Here is a 25,023-nt window from a genome sequence, read left to right as displayed (position 1 = left end):
AGGAAGTTACAGCGAGGTATCATTAGGCGCAGACCATAGACGCAACAGGACTGCAAAAGAAAAAGAGGGAGACCTCCATAATCTAAATTCTCATACCAGAAAGACCCCTGGAAAGCTGCAAACATGTGCTGAGCTAGGAAAATACCTTCTTTTCCCCACGACCGACAATGTGCGTGTGGTGGATACTGCATTTTGAAATCCAGTATCACGGCGGGCTCCCGGAAGGTCACCCCACAAACACAACCCAGCAGCTCTCCCAGATGTGGGCAGGTCTGACAAGAGGCGGGGGAACCTTCATCAGTCAGCAGGCCACGGGCTGGGCGCTCATCACCGCTCTGGGAGGCTAGAGGCTTCTCTCAGGCAGAAACAGAAACCTAGTGGGCAGCCCCAGGTGGAGGCTTTCAAACAGGAAGAGTCAGGGAGGCCGTTTCTGACTGCTAGAGGGGAGGCACCCCCGAGCAAGGTCTTCATGGCCACTGGGAAGCCTCGGAACCACAGGCGAAGAAACCAAGCTTCCTCAAAAGGTGGAAAAACACGTCCTAATAACAACGGGCTGCCCCAAACAGAGTTTCCCAAGCACTTCTTGGGTACTCATGATGCTGAGGGACGGACATGGCTCTGAGACCAAAGAATGGGTTATGGAATTGGTGTCCCTGAGGAATCCATGCTGGGAAACTGTGCTCGTGAAGATGCTTCGGGTAAAGTGCAAGGAGAAAGAGGTCTGTGGGAAGGGTAGTCCTTCAAGGTCAACTGCTACGGGAAACCCTCCCGGAGCACAGTGGAGGAGGGATCCATGTAAATGTGAGCATCGTTAATCAAGGCTGGACGTGGTTAACAGGTGATTACTGCCCAGGGACTTTTCAGGGCAGGACTTGGGAGCATCACCACACTACCCAACTGAGGAATCCGAGAGGCACGGTTCCCGACCGATCAGGGGAGGCAGAAAGGCTACAGCTCACAGTGAGGGGAAGGTACAGCACCTTCCGGTCCTGCCAGGGCTGCCACCAGCCGTGGCCACGGCCTGAATTCTGCAGAGCATTACAGGGAGACAAAGCTTGCGGGAGAAACCGGCTGATAAAGGAGCAGAGGCTAAGGAGGGAACTTGACACGGCCGCCAAGACAAAGGCACAGCGGAAAGACTGGAACTTCTAGGACTGAAGCTAGAAGCAGCCATACCAGGAGCAGTGAGATGGTGATGGAGAATGAGCAGCGCAAGGCGAGGACCTCCTACTATTGCTGAGTGTCCCCGGCTGCTTTTCCATATATATGTGCTTCTACCACACTGAGAACTCGGATCCTCGGTCCTTTACTGAGGAGGAACCAGACACGGGAATCTGCACAACGATCCGCCTTCTGTACTTTCAGCCTAATTCATGGACTATTTCTGACCGGGTATGGTAAGAGAAGCAGACGTGTGTCCTTTCCTCAATCCTGAGTTCAAAACCCTGTCCGCTAGGTCTTGTTATATAGACTTAGCCGAACAGAATAGACCCCATGGGATCAGTTAAGTCAATGTTCTGTTGTCCTGGGGGCGAGGGGTGCCAATCACTAAGTGGTTCTGTCCCTTACAAAACCTGTCCTACTTCGGAGCGTGTTTTGTGTTAGACAAGGTCACCGCGTATATGTACAGAGTTTCTGCAGCAGCAAAATAAAGGAATCAACACAAATGGGCACCAATAAAGCACTTGTAAAAAATTGTATCATTCTTACAATGGAATTTTATGCAATTGTTAAAAAAGAGAGAAAAATTCTAATGGTACATAAAGATCTAGGTTATATTAAGTCTTAAATAATGCAAGATGCTGAACAGTGTGTATAATACGCTACCTTGTGAAAAGATAAGAGAAAAATAAGAATATGTATTTTTATTTACAGAATACCAATTAACTCAGTTGTCACATCTGTTCTTTGAACTTAACTGCTCTGGAACAGCGATGTGATTTGGTTTCCAACAGGCCCTTTGAACTGAAATAGATAGCACCTTGATTTTCAAGCAGGCGAAGCACGAATGCATTTTAAAAATTACATATAAATGCACTGGGCTTTGTCCCCTCCTATCCATCTCCCCAAGTAAGGAGCTGGAGAAAATTGAAGCTGTTGCTGGAAATTAAGTAGGGCAACAAAACACTTTAGCAAACTTTATTCCCTAAAGTTACGAGGAGATACAGACCCCAGTCTGTGGACCTCCTACAAATTGCTGAGTGTCCCCGGCTGCTTTTCCATATATATGTTCCTTCCATATGCATAAAGAAGGTCTGGAAGAATGTCCGATAAACTGCTGTTATAATAATTCTCTTTGGGGGGGGTGTTGAATGAGAACTGGGTTTCTGGGGTACAAGAGACGGAGATTCTTTATGGTATAACTCATTATATATTTAAAATTTTTGTACCCTGTGAATCCTATGAAAAAAACATTAAAAAAAAAAAGTTTTTTAATTTAATTAACAAAATTCACCACCAGGGTTACTACCAAATGGCTTGCAGCCTAGAAGAAATTCTGGGAGGGAGTTCCCATCAAGGTTGCAATGTCAGGAAGCAGGTGCTCCCAGGGATCGGAGAATCCCACAAGGCCAGAGAACCTGCCAACCCAAACCCAAACTCAGCCTGGCAGCCTGAGAATTCCACCCAGAGAGAAAAGTGGGGAGGAGGCCAGAGCTGGCCCAGCCATCGGAGAGTAGATTGCCGCTGAGTCATACTGCAAAATCTCCAACCGGTTTCTATACTTGGCGTTTATTCTGTTTGCACTTGGTTTACAAGGAAAGAGTACTTCTGAAAAACATGATCTTAGCTGAACTGAGAGAAAGAGGGATTTTCCACCCCTCTATCTTGATACTCCATCTCCAGGGGGATCTCGGCAGGAGCTTCCCTCCAGAGAGAGAACAGAGATCCACAGATTCATTCGCCAAATCACAGCCATTTTCTGAACACCTGCTCTGTGTCAGACATGGTGCTAGCTGCTAGGAGAAGGGATGAACGGAGCCTGGACAGAGATTTCTTCCCACCGGGGCCACGGTCTCGGCAGGCACAGGAGCGCCATCTTCCTCAAAAACAGTACAAGTGTCAAGGGGTTAGAGGGGCACAGACCTAAATTCAGAGGTCAACTCACCCCCTAACCTTCCTCACTAGCTTTGCCAGTTTAGTTTGCAAAGCACAAGAAAGGAGAGCAAAGCAGGAGGAACGACAACAGAATTAACGGGCCTATGGTTTGTGGTTCCCTAGATGCAAAAGAGATGAAAACTCTCATCGCCGATCCCTAGGATGCATGTTCTGGCTACGGCACAGGGGCTGAGAACCCGGCAGCCCCCCTCCACTTTCTCCACCCTCTCCTAGGGTGTTTTCCCTGAAAACAGGAATGTAATTCCTTACTGGAACAAATAAATAAAAATAAGGAATAAGAACTAGATTGCTCCTAGGATGGAGCTGGATGATCCCCCCCCCCCCCCCGCAACTGAAGTTCACTAAGCACTTACTAGGTCCCAGGCATTGCAGTCCACAACATACACAACACCTGTTTCCTCCTTTAAGCCAAAAACAAAGCCATAAGGTCGTAGTAATACCTCCGCTTTTTAAACACAAGGAAAACAACCCTCAGAGGTCAGTACGGAGGGTGGACAGCAAGCACAGGACAGAGATGAGAGAGGCCTCGTGGAGTGTGAGGACCTGGACCGAGGCCTGTTGTCAGCGATCACCTTTGCAAGTCAACATCACTGGTCAGTCCCTTGTACCCGTTCCCCAGCCAGAGTTCAGGGGTAACAAGGACACCACTCTGCGGATTACCGCAAGGGTTAAAGAGTTCATCCTGGACCAGTTAGTTCCCAGAACAGGCCTGGCGTGCATAAGGCTGGGCAGGTGCATGCTGCCCAGGGATGCAGACCCTGACACCCACACTCCCAAGAACTTGATCCAACAGCTTCTCAGCATCTTAAAAGTACAGCCGGACCAGCCCATTCCCCAGCCTGGCATGAGGGACCCAGGTGAAACTCACGAAGGGGGCCGGACACTAGGGCCAGACCTCACTGAATGAACAAAGGGTAACAAAGGTAGGATGGTGGGGCCAAACTTGGGGGGAAAAGGTGGCTTGACTAAGATGGAAGTGACGTCCCAGCTCACAGCGCTCCAGCTTTGCCTGTGTCACGTATGTGGCTTCCAGGCACACAGAATCCTGCCGCTAACCACCAGCAGCAGCAGCCACGGAGCTGGAAGAAGGAAGTGGGGACCTGGGAGTAATGGCAAAGGAACGCTCACGTGGATCCAACCCAAAAGGGAAACGGGGCACGAAGTTCAGTCAGAAGCCAGAAAGGCCACAAGAGGGAAAAAATGGGGAACCACTCACTGGCCTGTATTATGTCACCCCCTTCTCCCCGCCTAAGGCTGACTGGGCTAGACACCACCCCAGATGACACGATTTCCTGTTATTACACAGACCCGCCAACTTGCCCCTCACTGTCTTGTCAACTCAACTTCCCACTTCTGTGGGCTTGAAGGGTAAACAAGGCTGGGCCGGAGCCGGATCCTGGCTGGTGGAGAGGCACGAGGACCCCGGGGGGCAGGCGGCGCAGGAGCGGCCCAGAGGACGGAGAGAAACCGCCTCGGGTACGAGCCACCATGTCCCTGGCACACGGGGAAAGACCCAGAGCAGCAAAACCCCAGGGGAGGAGGCAGCAGTTTGGAGACAGGAGTCACGGGGCTCATGGCTCCCAGGCATCTGTCAGGACGGCCAGATGAGCTGTTCAATATTTCCGTGTCATCTGGCTACTAGGGGCTGCCCCAAGTACTCAGGCCCTCCAACCTGGCTCCTTAGCAGGATCCAACCCGACCTCCTCATGATCCAGGCCCTGCTCCTGATACTGTAGCTGGTCAGCACCCCCCAACCTGACTGCTAACTCCCCCGAAGATCACCGCCCTCAGTTCTGCAACAGGACATATTTTAAGGAGGTGGCCTCTTTATGCACTGACATGCAAATGCCCCTTTCCTCCTTGGGTCCATTTTACTGGGGCCCACTGGAGGGGGTGTCCATGACTCAGGTAAAATGTGAAGACTCCCATACCTCTTGCTTTCCTGCACCCTAGTGGGTGGCAGTGGGGACAGTAAAAAAAGATGGGAGACCACCAACAAAGAGCTTCCATTGGCCTTCCTTTTTTTCTTTATTTTTTAAGATTTTATTTTTGTGTCATCTCTATACCCAAGGTGGGGCTTGAACTTACAACCCCGAGATCAAGAGTTGCACACTCTACGGACTGAGCTGGCTAATCATGTCACATGCACGATGCTAGGCAGTTGGCACGCAGCATTGCTAATCCTCTAGTGCCTCTGTGGTAGGAATTTATCCTCATCTTGCAGATGGGGAGGCTGATGCTCAGAGCCTTGCCCGGGGCCATATAGGTAAATCCTCACCCCAAATGAGGCCGACCTCAAAGTCAGCCCATGGTACCCCGCATGCTCACAGGGGCAGGTGGGTAAGGTGGGTGAGGGACGTGGGCAGGCATGAACAGTGGGGGCTGCAGCATGCTCCTCGAAAGCCAGCAGCCAGGCCTTGGCTCCCCCTGACCAGTCCCAGGCCAGACTACACGTCCAGTGTTACCCGATGTGAACTTTCCAGAGAGGCCTGGATTTTTAGGGGAGATACCCACATTTCTAAACACCATATGGGCCAACAACCACCACATGGGTCAGCCCCAGAGGTTTCCGATTTGTCACTTCCCTCTCACCACTCTTCCCGCCCCCAAAGTCAACCAGAGCAGACACAGGGACAACACATATACTCGGGCAGAGCCACCGGAGCCGAAAAGAGACTCCACCTTAAGCCCTCCCAAAGCAGGGTCCTCAGAAGACAATGTCCGGCCTACCTCAGGATCTGGTAAAGAATCTTTCCCCGGGGACGTCAGGCCTTGGTCTGGACAGGGCAGGCTCTGCGTGCCTCTTGCGGCCTGCTTACTAGGTGTTTAAGAACACGGGGGCTCGGGTTCAAATCCCAGCGTGGCTACGGACCGGCTATGCAACTCTGGGCAAGGTGTCCCAGCTCGCTGCGTCTCTGTAAGACAGGGATACAGTACCCGCCTCATAGAGCTGTGCTGAGTTTTAGAAGAACAGACATATTTAAAGCACGCAGAATCGAGCCTGGCACATGCTAAACACTACACAAATGTCTGCTATCAGCATCACCTCGGGGAGCCTCGCCTCAGACTCTGCCAGCCTGTGGGCCTCATCCAGACTCTGCTCCTTCCCAGCTCTCCCCGCCCCCCCGGCAGCTGCGGGTCCCACGACCGTCAACAGACTCCCTCACGGAGATGGGAAAACCTGAGGTGCATTTCCCTTCGGGGGTGAGGGGGCTCAGGCAGCCCAAATGACTCAGAAGGAGGGCGTTTCAACTCAGACCCGTCAAAGATCAAGCACAGTTCTTGGAACCTCCTCTTTCCTTGAAAATCTCTGGGGTTTCCTCCACGCCGCCTCCCTCCCAACAAGAACAGAAACAGGGTGGTTGGAGAAAGAAGGAAGAAGTGAGTTTCCTGCCTCAGGCCTGCTGCAGATAACTCATCTCTGGCTTCCGGAAACCTCGCCTCTGAGCATTCATCTCTGCAGAGGAAAAAAAATCCTGGGGAGGAGCAGGGGTGGGGGGGGCATGGAGACAATATTAACAAGGAGGTTATATCCTCAGTTGCCCTTTCTGCCTGACCCTTACCTGCTCATCCTCCAGATTTCAACTCCAGATTTCAGCTTCCCCCAAATAATTACGAGCCCATCCTCTGCACTCCCTGGCACTCTGGATTCTGCTAGCACCCCACTTAAGAACACGGTACCATCACCGCCTTGCAGGGCCCTGTTCTCACTCTGCAGGCAGCTCCCCAAGAGCTAGAACCACCTACTTCAACAGCCTCCCCCAAACCTGGCCCAGTATCCAGCACAGCATCCACAAACATCCATTGATGACAGGAATAAAAGAACCAGTGACCTCTGACTTCTCCCTCCACACAACCCCCCACCAAGCAAAAAGTGAAAGCACCTGCATGGGTTCTTATAAGAACCAGTCAATGAAAATCATAGGTTTCTCACACTCTGCTAACCCTTTGTGGTCACACACCATCGGTAGAGTCATTGGCTGACAAGAATGTTCAGGAAGAACGTGCTCTGGTGTGTCAGGGAGTTTGGCCACTCTTGTTCCTGGGAGAGCTCACGAAACCCAAACCTCAGACCCAGAGGCGTCCCCACTACCAAACTGCAGCCCCATCAGCAATGAGGCCGGGGACAGTATTACAAACCACATCAATGTCCCACGGAGAATTTAAACCAAGAGGACATCCAGGACCAGCTCCAGTCAGGGCAGATGGAATTTTAGGGCAGGCAGAGTCGTAGACTGTGAGGACCCGGGATCTCACTAGAATAGGTCTATTCTAAAGGGTCATCTTCTTGCCTTTTGGGATATGACAACATGCAAGTCCTGCTTTCTAAGGCAATTCTGATCTACGGTCTTCATACTGACTGACCATATGCCCTGACTTGTTTGGGGAAAATGTGCTGCTTTATTGAGGTGTGACACTCCTGACGAATTTGTTAAGAGGTCTCCACATCCTTCCCTTGATCTAATAATAACGTGTTTTAGAACTTGCCCATTGTTACCAAGATTCTTCCTCATGGCTACTCCAAAGTCTACCTGCTAAAATTTAAACTGGAACTCACTTTTGATGACCGAAAGACCAGGTGTTCGTAATGACTGCATTATAAAACCTACTTACATAAAACCTCTATCTTCCCGGTCACCCTTTGCATCCACCCACGTTTAAATGAACTCATGCTTCCCAGGCACGTACGAACCCCACCGTTAGAAAGAAGGCCAGGGCTGGCCAGGGTGACCTGGGGACACTGATTTCAGCTTTGATTCTGGATTTGGACAATCCATCAAAGTTTATTACCGTTTGGCTTGAGTAGAATGGAGAACTGAGAGAGTCATTTCCTCTCGTTCTTTTCTCTGTGGAAAGGACAAACAGCTGGCCCCTTGTGAGAACTCAGCCTCACCCAAACTTCAAGTCCAGCACATTCTTGGAGGAGCCCGTCCTGGACCTCTCTATTTCGAAGTGAGGTCACCACATCCAAACTGCTAGAAGAATCTTTACACAATACCGTCCGTGTGGTGAGTCACCACACTGCCCTGCGCTCTCATACCTGGTCCATCCTTTATCACTTTATTATTGCTAACATTTCACAAGGATAGGAGTAATAACGCCTAACATTTATTATGCATTGGACCCTGTACTCATGGCGTGTTTAGCATTATCTAGTCCTCCCAACCACCGTGAGGTTGGTGCTATTATTATCCCCATTTTATAGAAGAAAAAACAGAGACCAAGAAAAACAAAGTAACTTACTTGCCCAAGGTCACACAGCTAGTCTAGTCTTGATTCCCAGTCTCTCTGACTCCAGACACGACTCTCCTAACAAGCTAAAAAATTCTACTGGACCTGGCACAGATCTTCTGGCACAAAGACCTATCACAACTGACTGCCAAAGTGGGCTTGAGAATCACTGGTCCTCTCTCCTTCCACATTCTCTTCCCTACATTCCTATTGCCCTTCTGCCCCCGCCCCCCCATACACACACCCTCCGTACCAGGCATGCTTCAACCCTGTCGGGTTTATGGACCTGCTTCCAAAAGAGAAAAGAAAGAGGAAAATCAAAACCCAAATGTCTCCACGAAGGTGAACCAGAGAGGGGCAGGTCTGTTCTGGCGTTTTCATTGCTGAAATGAGGGACAGTTGTGTTCATTCCCATGCAGGCACCTGCAGACATGGGCATGCGCGCAGGCTGGCTCACCTGACTCCACTTGGGACCGGGTCACACTACGCCTGGCATGCCTTGCACGTGCTCAGTCAGACTCTGAGTGTCTGTGATGTGAAAACCCATCTCCATTCTAACCACTCTCCTGGAGAAGGCCAGGGGAGAGAAGGTCCAGAACATCGGTAGCTGCAACTCTGGTTTTTGACAGCTTTGACATCTCCTGGACTTGAGCCACATCCGGGCAATCAGTGTCAAACCCCACGCGTATCTCTCACCAGCCTGAAAATTGCTCAAAACATAGGAAGTAACAGCCAGCCGCTGCCCCCCCACCCCTTAGACCCAACATTGGAAGGGAGTGTTGGGGGGGATGTCATGCTTCTCAGAGGGGTGTTAAGAATCTCAGCACATGATGAAAGATGGGGTCCCAAAGGCCTCGTGAAAGGAAAGCAGAAGGCCAAGAACATCTGCTTAACCTTTCTTCCAGTCTGAAACCCCTGACTCTACAATATGGTGCAAAGAACACAGGTATTGCTCTGGACTGAACTGTGTCCCTGTCAAACTCCTATGTTGAAGCCCTCCCCTCCCCGGGTGCTGGTTATTTGGAGATGGAGCCTTCGGGAGGTCATCAGGTTTCGATGAGGTCATGAGGGTGGGGCCCTCGAGATGGGATTAGTGACCTTAGAAGAAACCGGAGAGCCTGCTGAACACAAAGGAGAGGCCCTATGAGGACACAGCGAGCAGGCAGCCAGGAACCAGGCTCTCACCAGGAACCGAATGTGCTGGCCCCTTGACCTCAGAATTCCCAGCTTCCAGAACGGTGAGAAGTAAATATTTACGGTAGAAGCCCCCCCAGCCTGTGGCATTGGTTATGGCAGCCTGAGCAAACTAACACAGGTGTCTGAGACAGGGGTTCAAATCCTGACTCCACCCTTTCTATAGCTGGGTGACCTTGGACGAGAGTTTATTTTTCTTATCCACAAGTTTATGGATAAACCACGAAACAGTGGTCGCCTCACGGGGCTGTGAGGAGGGTCGGGCGGGCTGAGAGGTGCTCCGAGCTTTTCCAGACTAGCTCCCTTCCCCCACTCATGCGGCCTTAGTGCTAGGACAGCCCCCCACCCCCATCAGCAACGCCTTCATGCACGCTGGGGCTCCTCTTGTCAATGGATGGCCTCCCGGTCCCATTCAGCCCACAAATATGTTTTATTTGACCTGTACTAATGTTTGGGGGAAATTCAGATTATTTATCAACATTTAAAAGCCAGGAAATTTCACATAAAAGTCTTAATTTCCGGTTGAGAAAGAAGTTGACATGTCACTGGCCCCACGTCCTGCCAGGGAGATCCGCAATCCCCTTTCAACAGAGGGTGAACTCTCACCTCCCTGCATCCAGGCCAGCCTCCCGCCTTCAGAAGACGTGCTGGAAACCTGAAGGCTTCTGAGTTAGCAACCCCCTGGGGATAAAAGGGCTGGTGGAATCTGCCGGGCCCAGTACTTTTCCTAGCTGCCCACAAAGATTTTAAGTACAATTTCAGGATCAGTCTCCCAAAGTGAGGAACAATTAGCACGTTCCTGAGTCACTGTTTTATTTATTTATACTTCCACTGTGAGCTAAAGAACCCTCCCGAAGAGGCCAGGATCTTAGTTTTTGGAGTAAAATAGAATTCTTGCAACCCAGGGGTTGGCTGACCCAGCTTTGTCCCTGTCACTTGACTTCGTGGGGCCTCAGCTGCCTTCTCTGTAAAAGGAGGCCTTGGGCTAGACAAGCTCTATTGTCTCTTCCCATACTTGTGTAATTACTATGTGAAATTCAAGCTCCTGGGTAGAAATTCAACACACCTCAGTTTACTTCTGAGCCCTAATGGTTTTAATGAAAGCAGAGTTCTTAAAACACCTCACTGACCCTTAACACAGGTCTTCACTAAATGTAAACAGGACCCAAATAAGGGCTTTGTTTATTGTTCTGCCCATTCCAGGGTTGGGTCTTTAGCCTTGGTGTTCTGCACTTAACACACCAGACAGGAAAGAACATCAGGGCATTAAAAGGCCTGATGCACAACCTCCCGTCCCCAGGAGATCCTGGCGCTCTGGGCTGTGCCTGCCTCTCTGTCCAAAACACAAATCCAACCATACCACCCATCCCCCAACTTCTGGTATTCTCTGCTCATGGGTCTTTTCTTGGATTCTTGCTCAATGCCACCACAGGACCTTTGCACCTGCAGTTTCACCTGGTGAATTCCCACTGGTCCTCCAGAAGAGAGCACGAGTAGGACATCACTCGTGGCCTCGGCAAGATCAAGTCATACAGACGTGCTTTCCTCACAGCAGCTGTCGAAGCCACACTTCTACGTTTTACAGGTATGGTTAGTTGACCAACGAGGATCTCCCTGACTTAATATAAATCCCAGGACAGCAGGGTCCACCTCGGTCTTTGCTCAGTGTTGTCTCTCCGGTGCCTGGCCAATAAGGAGGCACTCAAATATTTGTTGAAGGAGTGAATAAATCTATGAAAAGCTGACACAACTGGGAAGATTCTGGAAGACAAGAAACCCCTCAAGGACCACATCTTATTGAGGGTTGTATCACCAAAACCGTAATGACAGCCACAACACGCACAGTCATAAGAGCCCCCAGTATCGAGTGAGCTCTGACCCTGTCCTAACAGGTCAATTTTACAATAACCCAACTTAAATCTTCACAAGAATCCTGTGGAAGTAGGCATATTTCCCATCCGTGTTTCATGTAAGAGGAAACTGGGGCACAAAGAAGTTGGTAAGTCACTTAAGTCGGTAAAAGCAACAAGGGCAGCAGAATCCCAAGCAGTCTGGTTCCAACCACGAGGCCATCTTGCCGAATGTGGCACCTAATGGTTAAGCAGGGCACACTCCATATTTACAGAGTATGTGACATCTGCCCTATGTCAACCCGCCCCCTGCAGAGGCCCCCCCTACAGACACTATACACAGGAATAAACGTATGAACCCTTTGTGGACCGGAAGTCTAGACAGATAAGGGTCTCAGAACTTAGTAGCCATATGAACCAGTAAAAGTCGACAGAAACAACAAGAACCAAGCAGACAAAAACTTTAAGCTAAGGCTTCCAGTGGGGTGGCCCCCACTGCCCCAGCTCAGACCCACGGTGGGAAATGGTCCCTAACCGAGCCATCTACATACCTGATGTTTTCGTTCAGTGCATAGAGCTCATTGCTTTGCAAGCCGCCCCCTTTGAAGACATTGATCACGGCAGTCTGGACACTACAGAGGAAACAGAAGCGGGCCCTCGTTAGAGGATCTGCCTGCCAAGGGAAACCTCAATAAGCAGCTCAGGGCTAAAGGCAGATGCAAGGGCCAGAGAGCCCATGGCACAAACATGGCCCATTTTCCATCCCTGGAAATGCATCATTTCCTTCCCAGGGTCCTCAGAGAGAAAAGAAGACTGAGGCCAAGAGGATCCCAAAGCAGCCCCTCTCCCCCAACGTTCTCAAAGGCGAGCTGGTGTTCCTCACTGGCCTCGCTGGCAGCCCTGATGGCAAGCGGCGTTCATGAGTGGCAGGTGGTGGGATCTGCTCTCAGGACACTGGGCCTGGAGGGATCCAAAATGGCACCTGCAGCAAGCAGATGCCAGCGGTGCCCAGGGTTCCTTCACTTGGGAGGTCCCTGTCCTCACAGGACAGCCTGCATGCCTGGGGCCGATATGAAATGCTAATTCCTTGCCTTTTTGGTAGGGTTACCTTGTAAGAGTTTCATTGAGGCTAGCCTCTCTTGCCCCTTCCGTTCCCCTCCTGTGAGGCGCAGGGGCAGTAGGGGGCTAGTCCCTGGAGGGGCCACAGTTAAATCTTGACACCACGTGCTCTGGGGCACCAGCCCAATATTTCAGCAAGGAGCAGATTATAATCTCGTCTTTATCAAGGATCCCAGGTCTTTTTTTTAAAAGAACACAGATCCATTCACAGCAAAACATGTCAGAGCCCCTCTTCACCCCCATCATAATAAGAGTTGTGCAAAAATGAGACAATCCAAGATGATTCAAAGTACAAAGAATCCAGTAATGCTTTAAAATAATGATGCATTTAATTCATCCAAAGAGTAACTGCTAGATATGAAAAAGAGCAGCCCACAGGGATTCAAAACATAGTGTTGATTCAGTCTCTACTCAATGCTTGGCCTACAAAACGTTGGCCAGACACCACATAAAAGCACGGTGTCCCCTTTCCCATCCACCTGTGGCTCACAGGTACCGAGAGTCCCCAGTTTATACCACTCATTTGGCTTTCCACAGATATGTGTCTTATCTTCCCAGACAAGTAATAGGTGACTTGAGGTTACTTACACGGCCCCACCCCTTGGTACTCAAATAGTCTGGGGTGTGACTAAGGAACATGAATAGTAACTGTAAATTCCAATCCGGTTAACTGATTCTGGCAGCCCAGAGGCCCCCAGGGACCCCCCTCCTCTCTCCTCAAACAAGGGAAGCCAGCGAATACATTGTCCACAGGGAAACATGCTGTCTTCATCAACGGCCTAGATGTATAATCACGACCTTCTGGAACAGAGCTCTCCGAAGGAGCAGAAGCTAAGCCTGTCCCCAAGCCCTGCTCTGGCCCTTGGCAGCCCTCCACTCCACGACTATCGGCCCCCCCGCCGCAACCATTACCTGTTCCAGGCCGAGTTGGAGCTCAGCTGCAGAGCCTGCCGGGCTGCTTGGAATCGGGGCAGATCGCTGAGCACCGGGGAGCTCATGAAGCGCGGCCTGGGCCTGCGGAAGGAGCCCATCTTGTGGAACTCAGTGGGTAGACTGGGAGCGAAGCCGCGGGTCATAAGTCCAGGTGAGGGGATGCCTTCTCCTCTGGACCAGAAGGTTCCAAGTGCCCCAGGGAAGGGCTTCTCCCAGAGCTGCCCTCCGGCCGTCAGGCTTTCTTAAAACCACAAATTTAGCCAACATCTGAAAAGAGAGGGCAGTGTTTATTGAAAACTCCCAGGTTGAGCAGATCATTTCTTAGAGGAGGTTGGCTGGGATTTTCCAGCCACACTTTTTTAAAGAAGACTCCAGGACCCTGCAATAACATCCATACCCCACCGGCTCCCATTCCCACTTTTGACTGTAACACTGTGCTTACCCCAAGGTGGGAAGGCAGCAACAATGGGCATAGGTTAAGGCAATCTTACAGAAAGGTGATTTCTCAGCTGTGCTTCACTGTGGTTCCTATAAATACCAGTCAAAGTTTGGGCACTGGCTGGGTTTCTGTAGACCCTGCATCGTTGTGCATTAAGAGATGGCTTTTTACAAAATGCCTCAAAAAGAACACAGGAGCTCCTTCTCCTGGCACTAAAGACCTTCCATGATCTGCATTTAGCATGCCAGCTCATGTGTATTGCTCAGTATTTCCCAAAGCATCAATGCCTCTTCACTCAGGCACATCTCCCCATCCCTTACCTGCTGTTCATTCATTCCTTCCATCAGAACATATTTGCTGAGTGTTCATTATTTATTAACCACTGGGAGCTGTGGAGCATCCAAAGATTTCTAAAACATAATCCCTGCCCTCAAAAGGCTCAAGGTCTACTGAGAAGAGAACTTTCTGTGTATTCGTACGCACAACAAATATTTTTTTCCTGATTTTATTTTTTGGTTTTTTTTTTTTATAAATTTTAATTCCAGTATAGTTAGCATACAGTGTTAGTTTCAGCTGTACAATATAGTGATTCAACACTTCCACACATCGCCCAGGGCTCTTCATGACAAGTGCACCCCCTAATCCCCGTATCTGTTTCCCCCATCCCCCCCCCACCTCCCCTCTGGTCACCATCAGTTTGTTCTCTATAGTTAAGAATCCGTTTCTTCGTTTGCTTCCCTCTCTTTTATTTTTCCTTTGCTCATTTGTTCTGTTTCTTAAATTCCACATATGAGTGAAATCATGTTATTTGTCTTTCTCTGATTGACTTATTTCACTTAGCATAATACACTCTAGTTCCATCCATGTCGTTGCAAATGGCAAAATTTCATTCTTTTTGATGGCTGAGTAATATTCCCTTGTCTTTAGATACCACATCTTCTTTATCCATTCATCAGTCGATGGGACACTTGGGCTGCTTCCGTAATTTGGCTCTTGTAGATAATGCTGCTATAAACATAAGAGTGCATGTATCCCTCTGAATTAGCGTTTTTGTATTTTTGGAGTAAATATCCAGTAGTGCGATTGCTGGATTATAGGGTGGTTCTATTTCAAGAAATATTTATTGACTGCACACTATGCACCCATCACTCACCCAGGTACTGGGCATATAGTGGTGGCTCTGGACAACATGGTCACTGCCCTGTGGAGCTTACAACCGGTAGGCGTGCTTCCACGCCATGCTTCGTCCCTCTCCCTAGCTTCTGACTACTTTTACTGCTTCCCTTGCCCAGAATTCCCTTCCTTTTCCTCTCTGCTTATCTAAATCTAACTTACCCTGCAGGGCTGGGTTCAAGGATACTGTCCCCTGAGCAGTTCCCAGGACTTTATGGCTTTACAGTTAAGAGCAATGGCTCTGGAGTGAACCTGGGTTCAAGGCTTAACCAGGCCCCTCCCCAGCTGCATGATCTGGGGCACATGGACTCCAAGAGTCCAAGGTTATTAGCAGTGCCAACCGCACAGGACTGAAGAGAGGAGACACGAGATCATGTGACGTGCCCAGCAGAACGGCACACCTGAAGCTCGCTTTCCGCAGCACCTCTGCTCCTGTCATTTCAGTCTCAGACTCTCTCTTTTATTTTTTTAAGATTTATTTATTTATTTGAGGGAGAGAGAGAGAGAGAGAGAGAGCAAGAGCACATGCAGGGGAAGCAGGAGAGGGAAACGACACGGCTCCTACGGGCAAAGGACTGGGGCTTGGAGACGGGCATCCAGGCAATCCATCGAGAGGGCTTGAGACGTGCCAGACATTGTCTGCAGACCGCGGGCACATTGACGATGAACTTGCAAAAAAGAAATGACTGGTGCTATGTCTTTTTTTTAAAGGAAAGCCGACTTGTGTACCATTTCCCTGTAGTCTTCTGCCCCTCCACCTGCTTCTCAGGATGAACCCACGGTGACTAAAATTTATCAATACGTACCACAGAAATCAAAATAGGCCTGCTCCACTTCCGAGTCTCAACGACTACACAAGTGCCCCTGGAATTTGGCAAGATCTTTGCGAATCATCCAACGAGGCAAAGAAGAAATAAAACCACGGAGCCCCTTCAGAATCCTTCCGCGGGCTGGCTTTGGGATTTCACTTGCCCAGTAAAGGTCACACCATTAAAAGAGGATCCATTTCGCTGCCCTTCTTTAAATGGGCCTGCTAAGGGCAATACGTCTGTGCAATTACAGGATATTACCTCCTTTTACGAGGACCTGAGACTTGAGGTGATGGAGCTGCCTCCCACTCAGGGGCACTTGAACAGGGAAGCAGAAAGGTGAGCTGAATGGGTCATCCAGGTGTTTACTTCCCGGCTTCCTGCTGAAACCGCCACTTCCCCAGGAGGCTGTGCGACACAGAGGACCACGGGGCTGGCTCCTGTCTCCCTCCACGGCTCAGTCAGCAGCCCCAGGCCTCGCACTCCAGGCCGTGTGCGTATCCAGCAAGGCACACAGGTGGGCAGCCCCATCCACCCGCGGCCCCTTTTAAACAAGGGTAAATTTCAGCCCAAAGAACGATGAGCACAGCCCCACAACCTTGTCACTGGCTGCCCAGTGACACACAACAAGCAGCTGCCTCCAAATCCATTCTCACCTGCAAGACCTGCCACCCTCAGACCCCGACTGGCCGAAGACCGTCGGAAGCGGCCTTTGTTTCCATCATTCCTGCTTCCAGAGGGAGTGAGGAGGCCTCCCCAGAGCACTGTGGAGAGGGGGCCCTGGCAGCGCGGACAGGAGCAGCCTGAAGGGAAAAGTGGGCGCCCCCGTATCCACCTGCTTGCACCACGCTGGCCCCTCGGGCACAAGCTGGTCCTGACCTAACCACGACAAATGAGAAAACGACAAGCCCGATGCGGCCCCCGTGTACAGATGAACAAAGTGAAGCCCAGAGGAGCACAGCAGCTTGTCCAGTGTCTCTGAGGTAGGAGAGCCAGCACTGGCTAGAACTTAGGTTCCCCGACTCCCGATCTAGAAAGTTCCTCAGGCCCCACCTAGGCCATTCTATAACCTCCTTAGAGAGGCACGGGCACTTCCTCGTCTCCGTCTCTGTCTCCTCAAGCCTAAATTCACTGCCCAAGACACAGATGAAGGAAGGATGGGAACTCATGAGGTGCCGACGGCCTGCCTGTCACAGCAGGTGAACTTACAAACCTCACAAAACCCCACTTCAAGACCAAAGTTATCTGCTGGAAGTCACAAAGTGAGGTGGCAGATTGTTGACTGGTGTCCAGACTGACCTAACTCTATAGCCTATCCCCACTTTGTCATGCTACCAAACTCAGCCAGGAACCAGAAGCTACCAAGTCAGTCAAGAACACCCACTCCTGAGATTTCATATCCAAGTTTAAATCTCATGCCCCTGAGACAGATAAACGGACATAAGGAACTCTACGACCACATTTTACAAGGGCAAGAGGAGCCGTGAGGAGAAGGGAAGAAAGGAGAAAGTGTGGGCTGCCTTAGACACCCCATTCCTCATCAGCTGTGTGACCTTGTGTAAGTTACTTGACTTCTCTGAGCCTTGACATCCTTCTGCGTGAAATGAGCATGCTAATGGTGACTACCTCAGCCCTGTAGGGGGATAAAATAAGTACATATTTGTAAAGCACTTAGAGAGGACAGCCCATGGCAAACAGCAAACAGCTAGGTAAGTGCTTGTTAAATAAATAAGATAACTTGTCATTTCTAAATCTCCAAGTAATGACAGCAGTGGAAACAAAGCAACACTTCCCCGTTTCTGGCAACCTTACTGACATCTGGAAAACTCTCCGCTCGGAAGAACGCAAGGTCTCCAAGCTGCCATGGTGGTCACAGATTGCTGAGGCCTTGCCCCCTCACGCCTTGGGCAACACACTTATTTACTGACCCTTCACCTCTGTGTGGCCGTCCCTGAGTTTCAGAGTGTTTCCACACATCACCACACTCGTAAATCTTACCCTAACCCTGCAAGGCAGGTCGAGTAGGGATCCTGTCAGGTCAGGAAACTGAGGCTACGTGATTTGGCCACGGCTGGGAGGCGGTTAGGGCAGGGAACCTAGATCTGGCCCCGAGTCTTCCCACCTCAAGCCTGCACTGCCAGGACATTCTTCCCCTATATATGTTAAAATATTTGCATTATGCAATGTATGTAGAAAAGAGTTTATACACACACACAAATATATGTATCGTAAACAATGATAAACTTCCACCTGCTTAAGAAAGAGGACGTTAGCTTAGAAACCCCCTGTGTTCCTATTTTTCTGATAATAGCACACCTACTTGTTTATCATAAAAAAAAGTAAACATGCACATAAATCTATAACATACAAAGTGAAAAAGGCTTCACTCTGGACACTTAGTGTCCAGAAGCTTTCTGCCCAGAACTTGTTGAGAGGACGGAAATGTCCTAGATCTGTGCTGTCCAAGGTGGTAGCTGCTAGCCATGTGGTCAGTGAGCACTTCCAACGTGGCTAATGTGGCTGAGGAAGTGAATTTTATTTTAGTGTAATTTTTAATGCCATACACATGTGTCCACACAACATTTGAATAAAAATGGGTAATCTTTTCTTTCCTCTTAAGACATCATGGCTTTCTTCCCATATCCCCGTATACTGATCTACTTTACTATTTTTAATGGTCTCTTCCATTTAGGGGATACCATACTTGATGTAACCAGTCCCCAGTGGATGGGTATTTTCGGAGTTTCCAGTTTTTTGTTCCTGCAAAGAATGAGCATATCCGCCAGTCTTGGGGACCCTGTGCCTCGAACACCCACTGCCGCAATAGCCAGAAATAGCAAGGCAGGAAGGGAGTTGGGAGGTCTCATGGCCGTAGCTCCCAAGGATGAGTGGCCACGATGGCTCTGGAATCAGGCAAGCCCTGATTCCTGATTCCTCACTGACGGTGACAGGCAGAAAACCCAGTGCCCCAGAGATACACTCACTTCTTAGTCCCCAGAAGCTGTGAATATTAGGTTAGATGGCAAATGATGTGATTCCGTTAAGGATCTTGAGAGAGAAGGAGTTCATCCTGGATTTTCCACATGGGCCATAAATACCATCACATGTATCCCTGTGACACGAACGCTAAGATGTGAGCAGCATGAGCAGCAGCTGAAAGGGGAAAGGCGTAGATTCTCCCAAGGCGCCTCTGGCGGAGGCCCGGCCCGGTGACACCTTGCTTCTGGACTTCTGACCTCCAGAACTACGACAGAACGCGTGGACGCTGTTTTAAGCCACCGAGACTGGTGATTTCTTATCGCAGCCACGAGAAATGAATGTACTCATGGTGTGGCCTCGGACCGCGCTGACTGCACTCTCTACGTCGGAAAGAAGGGGGAACAGGAAGAGTTACTTTGGAGAGCTGTGGCGATGAGAAAGAGGAGCTGTGAAGTGCCTGGCAGGCATCCAGGAACTACGAGGGGCTCGACACACAGGTGCAGGGAAGGCTCTGAGCAAAGGTGCCAGAGCCGGGCTGAGCGCTCTCGCGTCCTGTGTGACCTGCAGCTGACTTAGCTATGAGGGGTGAAAGAGATGTCTCAGGGAAGCCTTAAATTAGTCCCAGTATACAGTAAGTGCTTGATAAATGCTACCTATGGCTTATTTTTATTACCACCACCGCCTCTGGGTTAGCCTGCTCAGGCTGTTGTAACCAAAGACCACAGACTGCATGACATAAACAACAGAAACAAATTTCCTCATAGTTCTGGAAGCTAGAAGCTCAAGATCAAGGTGTTGTCAGGGCTGGTTTCTCCTGAGGCCCCTCTCCTTGGCTTATAGATCACCACCTTCCGGCTGTGTCCTCACATGGCCCTCCCTCTATGTACGTTCATCTCTCTCTGTATGTCCAAATTTTCTCTTTGTATAAGGACACCAGTCAGACTGGATTAGGGCCCACCAAACAGGTTCACTTTAACTTTATTACCTCGTTATTTTTATTTTTATATTTTTTAAGATTTTATTTATTTGACAGAGAGATAGAGCCAGAGAGCACAAGCGGGTGGGGGTGGGGGGGGGTGGAATGGCAGAGGGAGAGGGAGAAGCAGGCTCCCCACTGAGCAGGGAGCCCGACGCAGGACTCGATTCCAGGACCCCAGGACCATGACCTGAGCTGAAGGCAGATGCTTAACCGACTGAGCCACCCAGGCGCCCCTCATCACCTCTTTAAAGGCCCAACCTCCAAATGCAGTCACATTCAAATACACCGGGAGCTAGGTTCTGAACATACAAAGCTGGGGGGCACACAATTCAGCCACCACCACCACCACCACCATCATCATCATCACCATCACCACCATCATCATCATCACCACGAAAAGTTCCTTGCCCAATGTCTCGGAGTTTTGGTAGATGCTCTCCTGTGAAGGAGCAACGCAGTTAACATTTAGAGACATGTGCTTCTAAAATGATTTAAATAAATTGTGGGTGCTTAAGTTATCTGGAAAGCTGGGATCCTGGACACATGAAGGGCTGTGGTGGTTACAGGGTTACTGGGTATCCTCCCCGGCCTTGCTCCCCCAGCTCACTGCACAGGGATTTCTTTGAAAACCTCCACACACAGGATCCAAGGTTGGTTTCTTGGAGGAAAGAAAACGTGGTGTCTCGCGTTCTCCTCCCAGCGGCCAGAGCCAGCGCCCGGGGAGGAGGGCACAGGCCTGCAGGCCGGCCCAGCGGGCCGAAGAACGTAGCGCACTTAGTGGGAAATGCAAATCAATTCCACTCAGCCTCCAACCCTGAACTCTGAAAAGGGAAGTAGAACCACGGCACAACTTAAAATAAAGAAGTGAGTGGCTTATAATGACTCTGAGGCTTCCAGGAAAAAGCCATTCTGAGAGTAAATAACAAAGAAGTCAAAGAAAACTGAGAAAACACAGTCGGGTGTGACCGCCCAGAAAACGAGGAGAGGCCAGTTTCCAGGGAAACCGGAGAGACCGTAGAGACGGCCCAATTTATATGTCCCCCTCAGGAGCTCCTGCAGTCAGGAGGCCCCCGGTGCAGCTCCTTCCCTGGGACCTGAACACAGAGACGAAGGGCCAGTGTCCTTCAGCACTGTCGGGATTTGACCCGTCTGCTCAGGTCGCAGCCAGAGTCATCTTGATGATAACGCCCATGAGGAGGGTGACAGCGCCACTTACCGAGGGCCCGCCATGACACATGCACTTGACATATTCTCTCAGTATTTCCAAAATGAACTTAGGGGGTCTCGGCCAAAACCTTTAATAGATTCGGACAGAAGCATCAGAGTGCGTCACATCTTGGGGACGCGTGTATATTACACGTGTGCTCGTATGCATGGAGTCTAAACGAAATGCCTATTTCACACTGTATGTCACAGTCAAAATGTTTGAAAGCCTCTGTGTGCTGTTACCATCCCCACCTTACAGAGGAGGAAATGGATGTGCCCAATGTTTAACTAGTCTAAGGTCATAGAGCTTATGACAAGAACCCCACAGCCCGGGGCCCTTGGTGCCCATGTCACTTTGTTGCTTCCATGCCCTCAAAGATTTCCCATAGCTCTCAGAATAAATCCCCAAACCCCATCCTCATACCCTCACCTCCTTCTTGCCACTCTGTACCCCAGCTCATTGGTCTTCCTTAATTTCCTCCAACATTACCTGTTCTTCCCTGCCTCAGGACCTTCGCATACACTATGCCCTCTGTGTGAAATATTCCCATCCACTTCTCCAGGTTCAAACCCACAGACCCTTTATCACCCGTCTTTCACTTGCTCAGAGACCTCTCTTTCCCCTCACTCCTGATTAGGTCACATGACCCCAAAGAACACCCTCCTCACCCCTTTTGTTGTCTTGTCACTCAATAAATGCCTACGGAGTTAGTTATTGTTTTGTGAGGTCCGTAAAGGCAAGGACTATGTCTACCTTGTTCCCAGGTGCTTAGTACAGTGCAGGAATTCTGCAGGCACTTGAGGAAGGAGCAAATGAACCAGCCACATGAGAAGCACTACTTCCAGGAGACAAGGGAACTGTGCGTAGCTGTCAGCTGAGAATACCAGCACCCCAAATTACACAAGGCTTTACCACATGAAATAACCTGGTATTGAAATCTAAGAAATCTGGATTCGAATCCAACCTCTGCAATTGATTAGCTGGGTGACCTGAGTTGATGACTCAGTTTCCTCATCTTCAGGGGCACCTGGTGGCTCAATCGGTTAAGCATCTGCCTTCGGCTCAGGTCATGATCCCAGGGTCCTGGGATTGAGCCCCACATCAGGCTCCCTGCAGCTCGGGAAGCCTGCTTCTCCCTCTCCCCCTGCCCCTCCCCCCAGCTTGTGTGCTCTCTCTCTCTCAAATAAATGAATAAAATCTTAAAAAAAAACAACAACAACAAAGCTTCCTCAGCTTCAAAAGAGTGGCATATGCATCTCCATGAGATAACTGAGATCTTAGCTTTGGCCCATCCAAGGGGCCCCCCCAAATTAAAGCTCATGTTAATATTTTCATAACTCTGTGTTCTTCACAAAACCGTCGCAGGTTCCAAGAGATGACCTATGACCAGGGTTTGGGGCGGCAGGTACTCGCACACCTCGCTGGAAGGAGAGCAGGTGGGGCAGCTGCTAGGAACGGAAATTTGACAAGGGCTGTGCTCTCTGACCTAGCAATTCTACTTCCAGAAATTTTACTCTAGGCATGTCAAGGGACTTACATAACCAGGGTTTTTACCACCGCCTTCTTTACGACAGCAGCTGATTGGAAATAACCTAGATGCCCAGCAACAGAGGACTGGCTATGGAAACTTGGGGGTCCCACATGCTAGAATCCTATGCAGCTCCAAGAATGAACGGGAAAACTCTTAAGTACTGACCGGTGTGCCCTCCCATCCGAATGAAAGTGTGCTAAACATGGAATCGTGTATGTATTATGCTACCATCTAAGTAAAAGAAGATGAAAAGAGCATGTACATATTCCATTGCACTGCATAAAGTACCTCTGGAAGGACAAACCAGAAATTGAGAACACCTGTTTCCCCCAAAGAAAAGGGCTGAGTGACAGGGACACGGTAGGGAAGACTTTTCTCTGCAAACTTTTTTGCACCTTTGAATTTTGAAACATGAAAATGTACAACATATTCAAATAAATAAGTAAAAACAACAGTGAGGCCTCTCTCACCCCCACAAAAGAAAAGGCAAAAACATAAAGGTTATTGATTCATTCAAAGTCACTCAGCTGCTTGGAAGAAGTGAGGTTTTGAACTTGGCTTCTGATCCCAAACAAGTGATCAATTATAGTTCATTCATTCATTCATTCGACACAAATTTATTTCTTCAGCACTTATTCTACAAGAGGAGCTGCCTTGTACAGGACACACAGGTCAGAAAAACAAGCCCTGGGGAAAAAAAAAGAAAACGAAAGGAAGACCGATTTCTTTCCCTTTTTGCACCACACGTCGCATACTTGCCACACTTTGTGGAACCTCACAAAGAGTGGGCAGGACCTGCCTGGGCTATAGGAGGCAGTCACTCCTTAATCCCATCTGGTTTTTGCCACCTCAGGACACAAGCTCAGTTTTGCCAGATCCGAACTTTCCAAGAGATGCCAAAAATCCAGGTTTTTTCAAACGTGAAATTGTGTGATTTATAAATGTTGGCCACGAATTCACCAAGCTGACTCGCACTTTAGGGCCCCAACTAGAGGTTTGGGACCTTTCTTTTATCCCATCACAGCTAGGATCACCAGCCTTCTCTCACCCTTCCCTGGGGCCTCCATCAGGTGTGACGTAAGCCCCCACAAACCAGCCACCGTGGGCTTGAGCAAGTCACTTCCCTTCCTGAGGTCTGTTGGCTTATCAGTTGATGAAGAGTCCGGCCTAGCTGGTGGCCATGAGCCCCTCAGCATCGCCAGCTCTCCGTTCAGCCCCTACCCTGACTGCCCTACAGACCTGAGCACCTCTGAGAGAGGAGGCAGCAGATGACCCCCAACATGGCACAAACCCAGAACTAGCCGCCACCTACCACATCATCTAGCTGACCAGCCTCTTAACTACCAGCTGTCTTATCTCAGTCCTACCCCATCACTGACTCTGCACTGGAACCGCGGGCTCGCCTTCATATTACAGAGCCACGCACACACACTCTTCCAATGGGACAAGCCAGCAGCATGTGGGGGATCTCGAAAAGAAACCCACAGCAAACAGGACACACCAAACCGACCCAGGAAACTAGATCTGACCCCCACACACCCCACCCCAGCCCACTAGATGGAAACCAAGCCAGAAGTGGGTATTCAAGAGTGCCGAGACCATTCTGCAAATCCCCTACCATGACTATTTTACTCTATTTATCACTGAAAAGAATATACTAGCTTTCATCAGGGGCCGGCCAAGATAATCAGGATGGTGCCACACCTCTGTATGCATCTAGCGTCTCAGGTCATCTCCACTCGAAACTAACAAGGCAGGTTTAATCTTCCCGTGTTGCCGATGAAGAAACTGACGGACAGGGATTAACTTATCCGGAAGTCAGAAGATTAGTTAAGAGGGACCTGAGCAACAGATCCCACCTGATTCCAGGGCCTGAGCTCCTAACCGCTGTGGTTTAAGCAACACTCGTGTCTGCCACACGCAGAGGTGAGAGGTGACCACCACCCATGGCTCCCCTTCACGCACACCATCGACAGCTTCTTGCCTGGCCTGGGCAGCAAGCGCACTCTGTCTCTCACAGGAAGGAGGCTTTGTTTTCTCAGGGCCCTTACCAGCTTGTGAGGTCATCGCGTTTGTTTACTTGTTCACTGACGAGCCCCGATGGCATGTTAAGTTCCTCAAAGTCTGAGACCTGACCTGTCTCGTCCCCTGCCGTGTCCTGCTGTGAGCACGGCGCGGGGCACGTACGAGGTAAACATCTCTGAATGATGGAATGACGCGTGGACTTCCAGGCCACCGGCAGAGCAACCTTCCCGTTATTGAGGGACCAGAAAAGTTCTCCCCGGATGACTGAACTGGGATCCGTCCGCCTAAGTATGACTGTCCACGGAAACGTGGACCGTGGCCGTGTGGACCGGGAACACTGGGTCTGTGTGCGGGTGTGTGGAGCCTACAGATGGGGCCCAGGAGAGAAGCCTGCTGCAGAGCCACGCCTTTGTTCTGATTAAGGACCAAACTTCGC

The 25,023-nt window shown here is 50.0% G+C and overlaps 1 protein-coding gene across 1 annotated transcript in view; it reads right to left on the bottom strand.

Moving 5' to 3' along the window:
* Positions 1-25,023, bottom strand: part of PRR5L (proline rich 5 like) — a 142,827-nt gene that overhangs the window by 38,940 nt on the left and 78,864 nt on the right. The window contains exons 2-3 of the mRNA XM_032413917.1: positions 13,425-13,712; positions 11,945-12,025 (exon numbers count right to left, since the gene is read on the bottom strand). Coding sequence (XP_032269808.1) covers positions 11,945-12,025; positions 13,425-13,588 — 245 coding nt within the window. The 5' untranslated portion in view covers positions 13,589-13,712. The remainder of the gene's footprint in view (positions 1-11,944; positions 12,026-13,424; positions 13,713-25,023) is intronic.

This window comes from Phoca vitulina, unplaced genomic scaffold, assembly GCF_004348235.1.
Source record: "Phoca vitulina isolate PV1807 unplaced genomic scaffold, GSC_HSeal_1.0 scaffold16, whole genome shotgun sequence".
Classification (NCBI taxonomy): Eukaryota; Metazoa; Chordata; class Mammalia; order Carnivora; family Phocidae; genus Phoca; species Phoca vitulina.
This window is presented reverse-complemented; position numbering and strand designations above follow the sequence as displayed.